The sequence below is a fragment of the Rhinopithecus bieti genome, unplaced genomic scaffold, assembly GCF_001698545.2.
Source record: "Rhinopithecus bieti isolate Rb0 unplaced genomic scaffold, ASM169854v2 scaffold_39746, whole genome shotgun sequence".
Lineage (NCBI taxonomy): Eukaryota > Metazoa > Chordata > Mammalia > Primates > Cercopithecidae > Rhinopithecus > Rhinopithecus bieti.
Window position 1 is genome coordinate 632,588 of NW_016816960.1, and position 15,781 is coordinate 648,368.

General features: G+C 41.3%; 1 protein-coding gene across 1 annotated transcript in view; it reads left to right on the plus strand.

Moving 5' to 3' along the window:
- The window catches only part of SMARCC1 (SWI/SNF related BAF chromatin remodeling complex subunit C1), a 198,641-nt gene that overhangs the window by 66,758 nt on the left and 116,102 nt on the right, over window positions 1-15,781 (plus strand). Inside the window, 5 exon segments of the mRNA XM_017855727.1 lie at window positions 522-591; window positions 3,970-4,045; window positions 5,475-5,600; window positions 9,604-9,725; window positions 15,088-15,212. Of these exon segments, the coding sequence (XP_017711216.1) occupies window positions 522-591; window positions 3,970-4,045; window positions 5,475-5,600; window positions 9,604-9,725; window positions 15,088-15,212 (519 nt within the window).

The following is a 15,781-nucleotide window of genomic DNA, read 5'->3' on the forward strand; positions in this document are numbered from 1 at the left end:
ATTTTGATAAAACTTTGATATAGCACTGTATAACTTACAGAACATCAGAAAAAGGGAATCTAGAGGAAGCAGAGTAGTTAGTAAAACTTTCATCAATGAGATGAAGTACAGTTTACATCTGGAAAGATGTGTAATAATTGCTAAGCCTCACAGAAAGAGGGATGAGAGGTTCACCATGAGAAGTGAAGTATTAAGTAATATGATGATTATTACTTGGGTAGAAGAGAGAGGGGAGGCTGGCAGGAGAATGGGATGGGAGTATTTTGCCGCAGTGGATAATTGGTTTTGTCAAGAGTGATGGATAGTAGACCTACAGTTTGGTAAGTCTGAAAGACTGAGAAATTTCCCTTTAATCTGGTAGATAGTACTCAATTTGAAAACTTTTTCTTTCTAAACCAGCAATGGCATGTTGGAAAAATGTTCATTAGCAAACTAAAACATCTTAGTAAAATTAAGGCTAAAATAATAGTTTCTTCATTATTTTGTCAGTTTGAGTAAAGTTTTTTTCTTTTCTCTTTCAGAAGAATGGTTGAGACCGGTGATGAGAAAAGACAAGCAAGTGTTAGTGCATTGGGGCTTTTACCCAGACAGGTAATGTTCGTTTGCTGTGAGACCTGGTATAAAGATTTCTGTGAAAGGAAGGCACATTTATTTATAGTTTTATTTTCTGAATAGTGACAATTTGTTGATTTGTGTGTAGTCATTTTTCTCACTTCCAGAGTCTTTCATTGACTATTTTCTTAAGGTACAGAATTTAATGAGATCACCATTAAATGGTAAATGAATAAGCCATAAATGGCTTTATTTATCTTTGAAAAAAGAAACGATATCAGCGCTGGGCGCGATGACTCACGCCTGTAATCACAGCACTTTGGGAGGCTAAGGCAGGTGGATCATGAGGTCAGTAGCTCGAGACCAGCCTGGCCAACATAGTGAAACCCCATCTCTACTAAAAATAAAAATTAGCCAGGTGTGGTGGCGGGCGTAATCCCAGCTACTCGGGAGGCTGAGACAGGAGAATTGCTTGAGCCCGGGAGGCAGATGTTGCAGTGAGTTGAGATTGCACCATTGCACTCCAGCCTGGACGACGGAGTAAGACTCCGTCTCAAAAAAAAAACCCCAAAAACTGGTGTCTTTTATGTATTTGCCAAGAAAGTCTGTGTGGTATTAGGTTGCTAATTTATATTTGTTTCTTTTAATAAATGAATTTTGCCAGGCACAGTGGCTCATGCCTGTAATCGCAGCACTTGAAGAGGCCATGGTGGATGGATCATGTGAGGTCAGGAGTTCAAGACCAGCCTGGCCAACATGGTGAAACTCCATCTCTACTAAAACTATAAAAAGTTAACCAGACATGGTGGCACACGCCTGTAATCCCAACTACTCAGGTGTCTGAGGCATGAGAATCACTTGACCCTGGGAAACGGAGGTTGCAGTGAGCCGAGATCATGCCACTGCACTCCATCCTTGGTGACAGAGTCTCACTCTTTCTTCAAAAAATAAATAATTTTTTCTAGTGTTTATTACTGATTAAATTTTTTTGAGACAGAGTCCCACTCTGTTACCCAGGCTGGAGTGCAATGGCACAGTCTCGGCTCACTGCAACCTTCACCTCCCAGATTCAAGTGATTCTTCTGCCTCCATCCTTCCTAGTAGCTGGGATTACAGGTGTGCCTCACCATGCCTGGCTAATTTTTATATTTTTAGTGGAGACCGGGTTTCACCATGCTGGTCAGACTGGTCTTGAACTCCTGACCTCAGGTGATCCACCTGCGTTGGCTTCCCAAAGTGCTGGGATTGCAGGTGTGAGCCACCGCATCCAGTCTGATCAGTTTGCTTTTTTCAAAAACTACTCATGCCAAACCATTAAGGATGAAATTAATTTATGTCGAAAATTGAGTTTTTCTTCTCATCAGAAATTTATTTGCCTAGTACTGTTGTGGCTTTACATGTTATAACCCATACTGGTTTCAGTATCTATAGTATGTATAATGAGTATTATAAACAAGAGCTAGATATTAGTGAAAATAGTGGGGCCAGGCGCTATGGCTCATGCCTGTAATCCCAGCACTTTGGGAGGCTGAGGCAGGCAGATCATGAGGTCGGGAGATTGAGACCATTCTGGCTAACAGGTTGAAACCCTGTCTCTACTAAAAATACAAAAAAATTAGCCGGGCGTGGTGGTGGGTGCCTGTAGTCCCAGCTACTCGGGAGGCTTAGGTACAAGAATAGCGTGAACCCGGGAAGCAGAGCTTGCCGTGAGCCGAGATCACGCCACTGCAGTCCAGCCTGGGAGACAGAGCAAGACTGTCTCAAAAAATAATTTTTTTAAATCTATTAAATAAAAATTATTTAATATTAATGCCTGCATAGTGCACATGGAAATAGGGATAACATTCCTTGTACTTTTATTTTGCTAAACCTATAGTGGAGCAGCTTTAGTATTTATTTCATTCTTGTCATGTAAAGTGGAGATTTTCATTGTGGTTTCTACAGGTCTAGTCAGTCTTCTTTCACCTGCTTAATTTTTATGTTTTTATTTTATTTTCTCATAAGTTATTGGGGTACAGGTGATAACTGGTTACGTGAGTAAATTCTTTAATGGTGATTTGGTGCACCCATCACCCAAGCAGTATACACTGCACCTTATTTGTAGTTTTTTTTTTTTTTTTTTTTTTTTTTGAGACAGAGTCTCGCTCTGTCACCCAGGCTGGAGTGCAGTGGCTGGATCTCAGCTCACTGCAAGCTCCGCCTTCCGGGTTTACACCATTCTCCTGCCTCAGCCTCCCGAGTAGCTGGGACTACAGGCGCCCGCCACCTCGCCCAGCTAGTTTTTTGTATTTTTTAGTAGAGACGGGGTTTCACCGTGTTAGCCAGGATGGTCTCGATCTCCTGACCTCGTGATCCGCCCGTCTCGGCTTCCTAAAGTGCTGGGATTACAGGCTTGAGCCACCACGTCCGGCCTGAATACATCTTCTTAAGGCTTTGGATTCTTTCCTCTGTGTTATACCAGGGAGCTTTTGGCACCTTAACTGCATTGAGTGGGATCCAGTTTTTATTCAGCCAACCAAATAGATGTATGGAACAACCCCTGACAGCTTGGCTAGAGTACATCGCTGGGGCCAGGGTAGCATTGCAAGTTGAGCTTTGAATGTTAGGTTTGGAATGCTTATTAGACGTTCTACACAAGGAGATGTGGAACTGGCTGTTGGATTTATGAGTTCAGAATACATGGGAGAGTGCTGACATAAAATTTGAAGTCATCAGTGTGTATTTAAAGTTATAAGAATGAATGAAATTAGCAGGGGAGAAGGATTTTTCCAAAAACTGAACCTCGGAACTTTTGAAGATTGAAGACGTTTGAGACTAAGACCAGAAACTGGCATGGAAACTTGAAGAGAGGCTGGTGAATATAAGGACTATCGGGTGATATAGTACTTTCTTGGTGGCCAAGTGAGGGAAATGCTTTGAGGAAAGAGCAAGCAGCTGTTTCAAATTTTTTGGTCTTAGTCTTCAACTTCGGGTTTAGCAATATATACGTTATTTACTGGTGACCTCTACAGAGGAGCTTTCTTGGCAGAATAGTAAGGACAAAAGTGTCTAATAAGTTGCTATTAATAGATTTTAGTAGTATTTCTTTTAGTTTTTTGTTTTGTTTTGTTTTGTTTCGAGATAGGGTCTCACTCTGTTGTCCAGACTGAAGTGCAGTGGCATGATCTCGGCTCACTGCAACCTCTGCCTCCTGGGTTCAAGCGATTCTTTTACCTCAGCTTCCTGGGTGGCGGGGACTGCAGGCACGTCCTACCATGCCCAGCTAATTTTTGTATTTTTTGGTAGAGACGCGGTTTCACCATATTGACCAGGCTGGGATTTTAGTAGTATTTCTAAAATATGTTACTGTTTGTAAAAGTCTTTCTAATAAATTACCTTTGACTCTAATTTGTTTTTCTCTTTTCTGTTCCTTTATAGCTATGATACTTGGGTCCATAGTAATGATGTTGATGCTGAAATTGAAGATCCACCAATTCCAGAAAAGCCATGGAAGGTAAATGATTAAAAAAAAAACCAATCTTATAATAATCTCTTTTTTTGGTTTTGTTTTTTTGAGATGGCGTCTCACTCTGTCGCCCAGGCTAGAGTGAAGTGGTGCGATCTTGGCTTACTGCAACCTCCGCCTCCCGAGTTCAAGTGATTCTCGTGCATCAGCCTCCCAAGTAGCTGGGACTACAGGCACACGCTACCATGTTTGGTTAATTTTTGTATTTTTGGTAGAGACGGAATTTTACCAGGTTGGTCAGACTGGCCTCAAACTCCTGACCTCAGGTGATCCGCCTGCCTCGGTCTCCTGAAGTGCTGGGATTGTAGGTGTAAGCCATTGTGCCCGGCCAAAAAAATTATTATAATAATCTAATAGCTCTTCTCAGCTGTTTTCTAAGCAGTCTCTCTAAGGAGATACAGAATGTTGGTTTCCCTTTCCTGTCATCCATTTACAAGATATGCATGGCTACGAAGACTTTATTATCTAGGTCTTAGATGAGATGTCTGCAGTGCTTGATGTTTGAGGAGAATCCAAAGGCAGGTCAGATTGTGGTTTGTGAGAGAGGAGTGTGAGGAGTAGAGTTGAACATCACTGATGATGTCATTTGGAAAGCTTGGAAGCAGTGCCTGTGTGACTTTTAGAAGGATGTAGACTTACTTTATTAATCATTTCTACCATAATGTAATAAGAGTCCATACACTGACTTGTTAGTCAACTTTTGATGTGGAAATAATTTAAACTTTGTGGGGCATGGTGACTCATACCTGTAATAACAGCACTTTGGGAGGCTAAGGCAGGAGGATTGCTTGACCAGCCTGAGCTACCAAAAAAAAAAAATTATCTGAGCATAATGTCAAGTTCCCTATAGTCCTAGCTACATACTTGGAAGGCTGAGGCAGGAGGATTCCTTGAGCTGGGGAGGTTGAGGCTGCAGTGAGCCATGATTGCACCACTTCACTCCAGCTTTTATAACAAGACCCTGTCTCAAAACAAAGATTAATTTTACAGGTTGCATGAGTAGTCCAAAACAAAAGCACTACTTTGTATTCTTCTTCCAGATTTTTCTATTTTAACTATTTTGGAAATTAAATGTTGAAATTATACTATCATCTAATAGTAAAGGAGTAAGCCATATGACTCGTGAGCCATGTAATGTTGTGAAGTACTACTGAAGGATTTGTAGACATCTATTGCCCTGTAGATTATAGTATCAGAAGTTTAAGACTGGGAATGATTACTTACTATGGTATCACATTGTTAGGAAGGAAACTAGGCTCCAGAGTATACCTCATATGTCATTAGTAGTATTAAGTTATTAATGTGTTTTATGCATTTGAGGCTTTGAAAATAAATCAGCTTGTTTCCTTTTCAATACTTTAAAACCTTGAGTGATTTTGTTATTTATGTAGATATTCATGATTTGATATGGTTTTAGGTTCATGTGAAATGGATTTTAGACACTGATATTTTCAATGAATGGATGAATGAGGAGGATTATGAGGTGGATGAAAATAGGAAGCCTGTGAGTTTTCGTCAGCGGATTTCAACCAAGAATGAAGAGGTATTTTCTTTGGCATGATTTCTCACCATTAAGTCTGTCTTCTTGGCCTAAATATTATTAAATCTTCATCAATAAATTGTCATATACAAACCACTTAGGAACTTTCACATCTACCTGATGGCTGATGTGCCATCAGGTGAAAGTTCCTAGGTGGCTGTAACAGCCATCTCAGAAGCTAATAACCTCCCAAAAAGGGGTATGAAAATCTTAAAAGGTTATTAAGATTTAAAGTGGCCCATGCAGAAGGGTAGTGGTATAGCTGATTTTGCCCACTAGATCTGAAGTGTAATATCATCACTACAGAATTTAATGTAGCTGTTGGTTTTCCTGTGGAAAACTCATTTTGTTTAATATGTATATATATTTTTTGAGACAAAGTCTTGCTCTGTTGGCCAGGCTAGAGTGCAGTGGCACGCACAATCTCAGCTCACTGCAACCTCTGCCTCCTGGGTTGAAGCGATTCTCCTGCCTCAAGCCTCCCAAGTAGCTGGGATTATAGACGCTTGCCACCACATCTGGCTAAGTTTTGCATTTTTAGTAGAGACAGGGTTTCTCCATGTTGGCTAGGCTGGTCTCGAACTCCTGACCTCAGGTGACCTGCCTTGGCCTCTCAAAGTGCTGGGATTACAGGCATGAGCCACCACGCCTGACCTGTTTAATATTCTTAAATAACTGTTAATCCACAGATGGTAGGTAGTGTAAAGTACAGGCCTTAAACATCTTAACAGTTATAGTTCAATCCGCTTTTCTGAGGGTGGATGATTTGACATTTTATCATTTAATCCTTTGAGAAGTTCAGTCGCTTAGATATTTACCCGTGATTCCTTGTAAGGCACAACTTGTGGAAGGCACAACTTGCGCGGTAGGTGTCCTAGAAGACAACTTGACACTGAGAAGAAGGGGTGTTAGTACTGGATTTAGAGACTTTTGATTCCTTTTCCTGGGGTATTGTTTGACTTTATTTGTTTGTTTATTTGTTTGTTTGTTTGAGACAGATTCTCACTCTGTTGCCCAGGCTGGAGTGCAGTGTTGCTATCTTGGCTCTCTGCAACCTCCACCTCCTGGGTTCAAGCTGTCCTCCTGCCTCAGCCTCCCAAAGTGCTGGGATTACAGGTATTACTGTAGTAACTGGGACTACAGTCACGCGCCACCACACCTGGCTAATTTTTGTATTTTCAGTAGAGATGGGGTTTCACTATCTTGGCCAGGCTGATCTTAAACTTCTGAGCTCAGTTGATCCACCAGCCTTGGCCTCCCAAAGTGCTGGGATTACAGGTATGAGCCACCATGCCTTGCCAATTTTAGGAAAATATTAGGAAACAAAATGTTAAATGGCTGGGCCCAGCGACTCACACCTCTAATCCCAGCACTTTCAGAGGCCGAGGTGGGAGGATTGTTTGAGCCCAGAAGTTTGAGTCCAGTCTGGGCAATGTAGCAAGACCTCATCTCTTCAAATGATAAAAAAATTAGAGAAAAAAAAAAAGAGAAGAGAAAAATGTTTTACGGTTGAGTCTTTGTCATACCTTTTTACTTGCAGTTGGTTCTTGTTTGTTTTGGAATTGGACTCTTCAGATTTTTTTTCCCACCAGTCTTATGGTGCTGATACTCTCTTATTTTAACCTTTCCAGAAGATATACTTACATATTTGCTTTCCCTTAATATATTTTAATCCAAGGCTTTTTTGTCATTAGGAATATTCCAGTTTCTACATTACGTTCTTTAACCGACCAGTTCATACCCGTTTCTGTTCCAATTTAGTTTGTTTATTCATTTATTTTTAGAAGGTTATATAAAAATGGATATTTGTTTAAAAATTTAGGGTTGGGCATGGTGGCTCACGCCTGTAATTCCAGTACTTTGGGAGGCCAGGGTAGGTGGAGTGCTTGAGCCCAGGAGTCTGAGACTAGCCTGGGCAACATGGCAAGACCCTGTCTCTGCAAAAAATACAAAAATTAGCTGGGCTTGGTGGTGCACAACTGAAGTCCCAGCCACTTGAGAGGCTGAGGTGAGGGGGATCAATTGAGCCCAGGAAGTTAAGGCTGCAGTGATCCATAGTCACTTGAACTCGGGTGGTGAAGGTTGTAGTGAGCTGAGATCATGCCACTGCACTCCAACCTGGGTATCAAGAGTGAGGCCCTGTCTCAGAAAAAAAAAGAAAAAAATTCAACTTCAGATTTATTGTATCATTCAAAGGTGTATATCCTTTAGATTTTTTTCAAACTGCTACTACATACTCATAAGGTGTTCAAGGTTCTCAGTTTGATGCCATGGAGCTTCTCAATGGAAATGCAGTTGAAAAGAATAGGATGGCAACAGAGAAAATTAACGTTTAATTCATGGATTTTTTTCATTTTGGTGTGAGACAGAATCTCATTCTGTCACCTACGCTGAATGGTGGCGCAATTACAGCACACTGTGACCTTGACCTCCTGAGCATAAGCTATCCTCCCGGCTCAGTTTTCTGAGTAATTCGGGCCATAGACGCACACCCCTAAACCCAGCTAACTTTTTGTTTGTTTGTTTTTGTAGAGACAAGGTCTTACTATGTTTCCCAGGCTGGTCTTGAACTCCTGGGCTCAAGCATTCCCCCGCCTTGGCCTCCCAAAGTGCTGGGATTACAGGTGTGAGCCACCATGACCAGCCTAATTGATGTTTTAATTTTAGGTTATTTACTTACGCCTCTCATGCTTTTACCTAATCTAGTACTGATCATTTAGGTATTTTTTTCTTTATAATAGTCTGTTTTATTAAATTGGTAGTTACTGTCTGCAGGCTTGCTTTTGTATGTTGATCTTATGTCTTGCAACTTTCCTGACTTGTTCATTAGGTCTGGTAGTTTTTTTTATGTATAAAATTGTACCATCTGCAAACTGGGATAGTTTTTACTTATAAAGGTTGACTTTTTTTTTCCTTCTCTGAGCCAGAGTCTTGCTCTGTCACCCAGACTGGAGTGCAGTGACATGATCACGACTCAGTGCAACCTTTGCCTACTGGGTTCAAGCAGTTCTCATATCTCAGCCTCCTGAGTAGCAGGGAGTACAGGCATGCTTCACCATACCCTGCTAATTTTTTGTATTTTTAGTGGAGATGGGGTTTCCCTGTGTTGGGCAGGTTGGTCTTGAACTCCTTGCCTCAAGTGATTTTCCCACCTCGGCTTCCCAAAGTGCTAGAATTACAGGCATGAGCCATGGCACCCGGCCCTAGACCTTGACTTTTTTTTTTTTGAGACTGAGTCTCGCTCTGTCACCCAGGCTGGAGTGCAGTCCCGATCTCAGCTCACTGCAAGCTCCGCCTCCCTGGTTTACGCCATTCTCCTGCCCCAGCCTCCCAAGTAGCTGGGACTGCAGGCACCACCAAGTTTTTTTTTTTTTTTTTGGTATTTTTTAGTAGAGACGGGGTTTCACCATATTAGCCAGGATGGTCTCAATTTCCTGACCTCGTGATCCGCCCGTCTCGGTCTCCCAGAGTGCTGGGATTACAGGCTTGAGCCACCACGCCCGGCCAGACGTTGACTTTTAAATTATGTTGCCATCTTGCTTAACATTTCTTATGACATAAAGTTATGTTCTATTTATTTTAGAGATTAAGAATAATTCCTATAATGCTACATTTTCACAGGATCATTTGGCCTGTCTTTGTATTTTGTCAGTTTAATAGAGTGTATTTCATATTTTTCCAGCAGTTATTAAAATACATTTCCCACCTCAAAACATAGAATGTGAACAGTACCAGTTTTTAGTTGTGCAAGGTTTCAGCATGTCTATTATAGCATAGTTTGAATAACTGATAGCTGATACTTCCATTGATGATATATATCACCTGAAAGGTCAGGGAAAGTTTCTTGATTACTGGTGTTCCTGGATGATTAATGATATTCTTTTCATTTGCTCTGAACCAAGAATATGCTGTTGTCTTTGTATGTGGAGACTCACCTTTGGCGAAGGATTTGTAGAAACTGAGGAGCAAAGATAGCTGATATTTATTTCCATTTACTTCTTCCTAGCCAGTCAGAAGTCCAGAAAGAAGAGATAGAAAAGCATCAGCTAATGCTCGAAAGAGGAAACATTCGCCTTCGCCTCCCCCTCCGACACCAACAGAATCACGGAAGAAAAGTGGCAAGAAAGGGTAAGAACGATTACATGATTCAAAGGGCATTAAAACAGGCCGGATGTGGTGGCTTACACCTATAATCCCAGCACTTTGGGAGGCCAAGGCAGGCAGATCAGCTGAGGTCAGGAGTTCAAAACCAGTCTGGCCAACATGGTGAAACCCCATCTCTACTAAAAATATAAAAATTAGCTGGGCATGGTGGTGCATGCCTGTTTGAATGTTAGGTTTGGAATGCTTGTTAGACGTTCTACACGAGGAGATGTGGAACTGGCTGTTGGATTTATGAGGCTTGGGAGGCTGAGCCTGGAAAATCACTTGGATTTTTTTTTTTTGTATCTAAGTATGTATTGAGAAGCATGGCTGGTAAGGAGTTTAAGACATTATATTCACCAAGTTTAGTGTCTCCTTTTCTGATTTTACCATTTGTCCCGTTTGTGACCAAATGAACTCATAGAAGAGGTGAATACGTGGCTGCTTGATGTTCGGCAAAGCATGGCAGTACAACTTTTGTACTTAGTGAGCTCTGGTTGAATAACGATTATGATTTCTACTGAATAGATTGTTTTGAGGGTTAAATGAGACTTTAAAGCCTTAGCACATTGCCTGGCTTTAAATACACACTTAATAAATGGTAAATGGTAGTTATTAATTGGTATATATTAAGATACATAATTTCTGGTTTGCGTAGCTTAAAATATTTTCATTATCATTTTTATAGTTTAGACTTAGCAAGATAATTATGGTCTGTAAATTGATTATTTTCATGTGACAGTCAACTTTTTGGATGTTGATTGAAGTGTAAAGGTACAATTGACATCATCTCTCCTGCAGTTTCCTTATATAGACTTTCCTCCCTACCCTAGTTAGCATTTCTGTTCCCAGAAGATTCCTTGAATCATATTACTTCCTGAAGGGTAGTTATGACAACACTCTTACTAATAGAAGTCTTTAGGTGCATTTAAAAACCTCTTAGTTTCATATATTATTAAGCAAGTTACAGTCATCAAAAAACCTTTAAAACTTAGTTTTGAGCCCATATGTATTATGACATGAAAATTGAAGTTATAAAATAGATTTTCATTAGCTGTTTATGGGGTAACTTTATTTTTTACAGTTCTTTTTGTTTTGGAAATGGAGTCTCGCTGTGTTGCCAGGCTGAAGTGCAGTGGCGCGATCTCAGCTTACTACAATCTCCTCCTCCCAAATTCAAGCGATTCTCCTGCCTCAGCCTCCCAAGTAGCTGGGAATACAGGCTCGCGCCACCATGCTCAGCTAATTTTTTTGTATTTTTAGTAGAGACGAAGTTTCACCATGTTGGTCAGGATGGTCTCAATCTCCTGACCTCGTGATCCACCCGCCTCAGCCTCCCAAAGTGCTGGGATTACAGGCGTGAGCCACCGTGCCTGGCATACGTTACTTTTATATATGTTTAACATTTCATCTTTTTTTTTGAGACAGGGTCGTGAACCACCATGCCTGGCCTACATTCCTTTTATATATATTTAACGTTTCATCTTTTTTTTGAGACAGTGTCTTGCTCTGTTGCCCAGACTGGAGCACAGTGGTGCGATCTCAGCCCATTGCAACCTCTATCCCATGGGCTCTGGCAATTCTCCTACTTCAGCCTCTTGAGTAGCTGAGACTACAGGTGTGCAGTACCACACTCAGCTAATTTTTGTAGTTTTTGTAGAGATGGTTTCTCTCCTTGTTACCCAGACTGGTCTCAAACTCCTGGTCTCAAGCAGTCCTTCCACCATGGCCTCCCAAAGTGTTGGGATTATTTGCATGAGCCACCACACCTAGCCTGTTTCTTACATTTCTAGTCGGAATGTTGCTTTTGCTGTTCAGAAATTTTGGAGCTACATGAGATCTTTGCAGGGAGAGCACTGTGTGATGAGATAAAATGGGGTGCTGGGACACCAGTGTTTATTGAACCGAGATGTGATCCCTAGGAGGCTTGAGGCTCACAGTGGTGACATGTACCCTCTACTTTGAATATAATGCATACCAGATTGAGTTCTCTAAAATATATGTATGCATGTACTTTAATGGAATACATTTGCCTTGTAATGACCACACCTTTTCTCATTTGACATTTCTCCTTAGAATTATGTTGAAAATATAATTAGAAAATATTTTGAAATCTGTTTTCCCAACTTTTGTTTCATTCATCTGCATTGTATGTTTTCTTCCCCTTTAAGTATTTTATCTCTCTGCTGCCTTTAGGTTTATAGGCTTTTAAAAAAGCATCATGTACCACTTGTCTTTCAAGTTGCCTGCATAGCCCTCTTCCAAGTGTACTTTCCTTCCTTTTGTTTAAAAAAAAAATAAAGGCTGAGTACGGTGGCTCACGCCTGTAATCCCAGCATTTTGGGAGGCCGAGATGGGTGAATCACGAGGTCAGGAGATGGAAACCATTCTAGCTAACACAGTGAAACCCAGTCTCTACTAAAAATACAAAAAAAAAATTAGCCGGGCGTAGTCCCAGCTGCTCGGGGGAGGCTGAGGCAGGAGAATGGTGTGAACCTGGGAGGCGGAGCTTGCAGTGAGCTGAGATCACACCACTGTACTCCAGCCTGGGTGACAGAGCGAGACTCCATCTCAAAGAAAAAAAAAAACAAGAACAAAACAAACAAACAAAAAAACTCGTGATTTTTATTTGGAAAACAGTTTTACTTTATGTATCCTATTCTAACCTAAGCCAATATGTCATCCCTCAAAGGGAACTTTGAGCATTCTTTCTGCACTGTAGAACTCAGACTGGCCCAGCATGCTGTTTCAGTCAGCTTTTTCTCCATTTCCACTCTCACTTCACAGTGCACTTTAGATTGCTATGCAGTACTTCCCAAAGCAAGTGTGTTTTTCTTTTCTTACACCTTTTGGCCATTATTCTGCATCCTGAAGCGTTGTCTTTTTTATTATTATTATTTCATTTATTTATTTTTGCCAGACAAGATCTTGCTCTTTGGCAGGAAAAAATAAAAAACAATAACAAATAAATTAGGGGCTTAAATTAGTATAACAACATCTGCTGAAGAATAAATAATCATTAAAAAAAGAATGCAGAATATTCAGGGTGCAGAATAAAGGCTGGAGTGCAGTGGTGCAATCATGTAACCTTAAAATCCTGAGGTCAAGCAGTCCTCCTCAGTGGCTAGGACTACAGGTGCATGCCACCATGCCTGGCTTAGCATTAAAAACTTTTTGGAGGCTGGTGCAATAGTCCATTCCTGTCATCCTAGCACTTTGGGAGACTGAGGTGGACAGATTGCCTGAGCTCAGGAGTTAGAGACCAGCCTAAGCAACATAGTGAAACCCCATCTTTACTAAAAATACAAAAAAAATTAGCCAGGCGTGGTTGCGCACCCTTGTAATCCAAGCTACTGGGGAGGCTGAGGCATGAGAATTGCTTGAACCTGAGAAGGCAAAGGTTGCAGTGAGCTGAGATTTGTGCCACTTCTCTCCAGCCTGGGCAACAGAGCAAGACTGTCTCCTCCCCCCGCCCCCACCAAAACAAAAGAAAAGAAAACAAAACTTTTTGGGCCAGGAGTCATGGCTCATGCCTGTAATCCCAGAACTTTGGGAGGCCAAAGTAGGAGGATCGCTTAAGTTTGAGATCACCTGAGGCAACATAGTGAAACCCTGTATCTAGAATAAATTAAAGAAAGAAAAATAGTCTGGGCATGATGGTGTGCACTTATAGCCTCAGCTACTCAGGAGCCTGAGGAAGGAGGATCACTTGAGCCCAGGAGTTCAAGGATGCAGTGACCTGTGATTGCACCACTGCATTCCAGCTTGGACAACAAAGTGAGACCCTGTCTCAAAATTTAAATTTTTTGTTTTTTGGTAGAGATGGGGTCTCGCTCTGTTTCTGAGGCTGGTCTCGAATTCCTGGCCTCAGGCAGTTCTTCTGCCTTGGCCTTCCATTGCTCTTGGATTACAGGCATGAGCCAACACACCCAGCCCTTACATCTTAGTGAATTGTTAAACAATTCTCAAGGTTCAACTTAACTCTAACCTTCAGTCTTTACAACCTCTCTGTGATGTATTTTCTTGGTACTTTTATTCATTTCTCTGCACTGAAATATAATACTTCTATTGTATTTTTCTGTGTTTCTGTGAATCCTGTTATGTGAGGTAAGGGTTTCTGTTGTATATCCCTTGTAATCCCTAAAGGTAAAGAATCATTACTGGGTTTATTTTTTTGAGCCCCCTGGCATTTATTAGTTTTAAAAATTAATAATGATTTGATTGAATTTTTGGTGCAAGAGCAGTGGACGATTTTATACGGAAGATTTAGTACTATATTTAGGGATTCTACTTGCCATTCCTGATATTTGGATGATAAAATGGCCATTAAAACACAGTGGTACATCTCTTTGATCACATATGTGATTGCTTATAATCTTAGTATATATCATATTTCCTTAGCAGTTCTTCTTTTATTACACTAATTTAAGTCCCTTTTGTGATAGTGCCAGCAATTGTCTAGTAGGATTTTTTGCCCATTTTTTATGCCTGTTAACTTTTATTTTTGTTTTATTGGCTGGTTAGATGTAATTTGGGGGAAGTTATCTAATTTTTTCTTTTAATGTTTGCCTTTTTTATTTTTTTTTTATTTTTTAATTTAATTAATTTATTTTTTTTTTGAGATGGAGTCTCGCTCTGTCGCCCAGGCTGGAGTGCAGTGGCCAGATCTCAGCTCACTGCAAGCTCTGCCTCCCGGGTTTACGCCATTCTCCTGCCTCAGCCTCCTGAGTAGCTGGGACTACAGGCACCCGCCACCTCGCCCGGCTAGTTTTTTGTATTTTTTTTTTTTTTTAGTAGAGACGGGGTTTCACCGTGTTCGCCAGGATGGTCTCGATCTCCTGACCTCGTGATCCGCCCGTCTCGGCCTCCCAAAGTGCTGGGATTACAGGCTTGAGCCACCGCGCCCAGCCACCCTTTTTATTTTTAAAAATTCTTCTAGATGGAGTCTCCCTCTGTCACCCAGGTGGGAGTGCACTGGCAACATCTCAGCTCAGTCCAACCTCCACCTTCCGGGTTCAAGCGATTCTCCTGCCTCAGCCTGCTGAGCAGGTGGGATTACAGGCGCCTGCCACCATGCCTGGCTTATTTTTGTATTTTTAGTAGAGAAAGGGATTCGCCATGTTGGCGAGGCTGGTCTCAAACTCCTGGCCTCAGTGATCCACCTGCCTCAGCCTCCCAAAATGCTGGGATTACAGGCATGAGCCACTGCGACTTACTGTTTGTCTTTTAAAAAAGTGATCTTGAGCATATATTCTACAAATAATGAAGGTGTGCAGCCTCAGAAACTGTTTGCTATAAGTAGCAATAATCAATCTTGTTTATATTTCATATACCTTGTATGTTTTAGCCAAGCTAGCCTTTATGGGAAGCGCAGAAGTCAGAAAGAGGAAGACGAGCAAGAAGATCTAACTAAGGATATGGAAGACCCAACACCTGTACCCAATATAGAAGAAGTAGTACTTCCCAAAAATGGTTTGTATTATTCTGCATGAGAGTGTTAGACGTAATTTAGTCATTCTCAGCAATACCATGGGATGAGTCAGTGCTTGCTGTGGGTCCACAGTTCTCGACTTTCAAGGATGAATAGATTGTCCCTTTTATGGATATCATTTTTGAATGTTCTGTAATCATTTAAGTAGTTTTATTCTTTTTTTTTTTTTTTGAGACGGAGTCTCTCTCTGTCGCCCAGGCTGGAGTGCAGTGGCGTGATCTCAGCTCACTGCAAGCTCCGCCTCCCGGGTTCACGCCATTCTCCTGCCTCAGCCTCCTGAGTAGCTGGGACTACAGGCGCCCACCACCGCACCCGGCTGATTTTTTGAAGTTTTTAGTAGAGACGGGGTTTCACCGTGTTAGCCAGGATGGTCTCGATCTCCTGACCTCGTGATCCGCCTGCCTCGGCCTCCCACAGTGCTGGGATTACAGGTGTTGAGCCACTGTGCCCAGGCCTACTCTTTGTTTATTGAGAAAACTTACAGCGACCAAAAACAACTTTAAATTTAGGAATGTTTTAAAATTAATGGTTTTGTTTTTTTTTTTTTTTT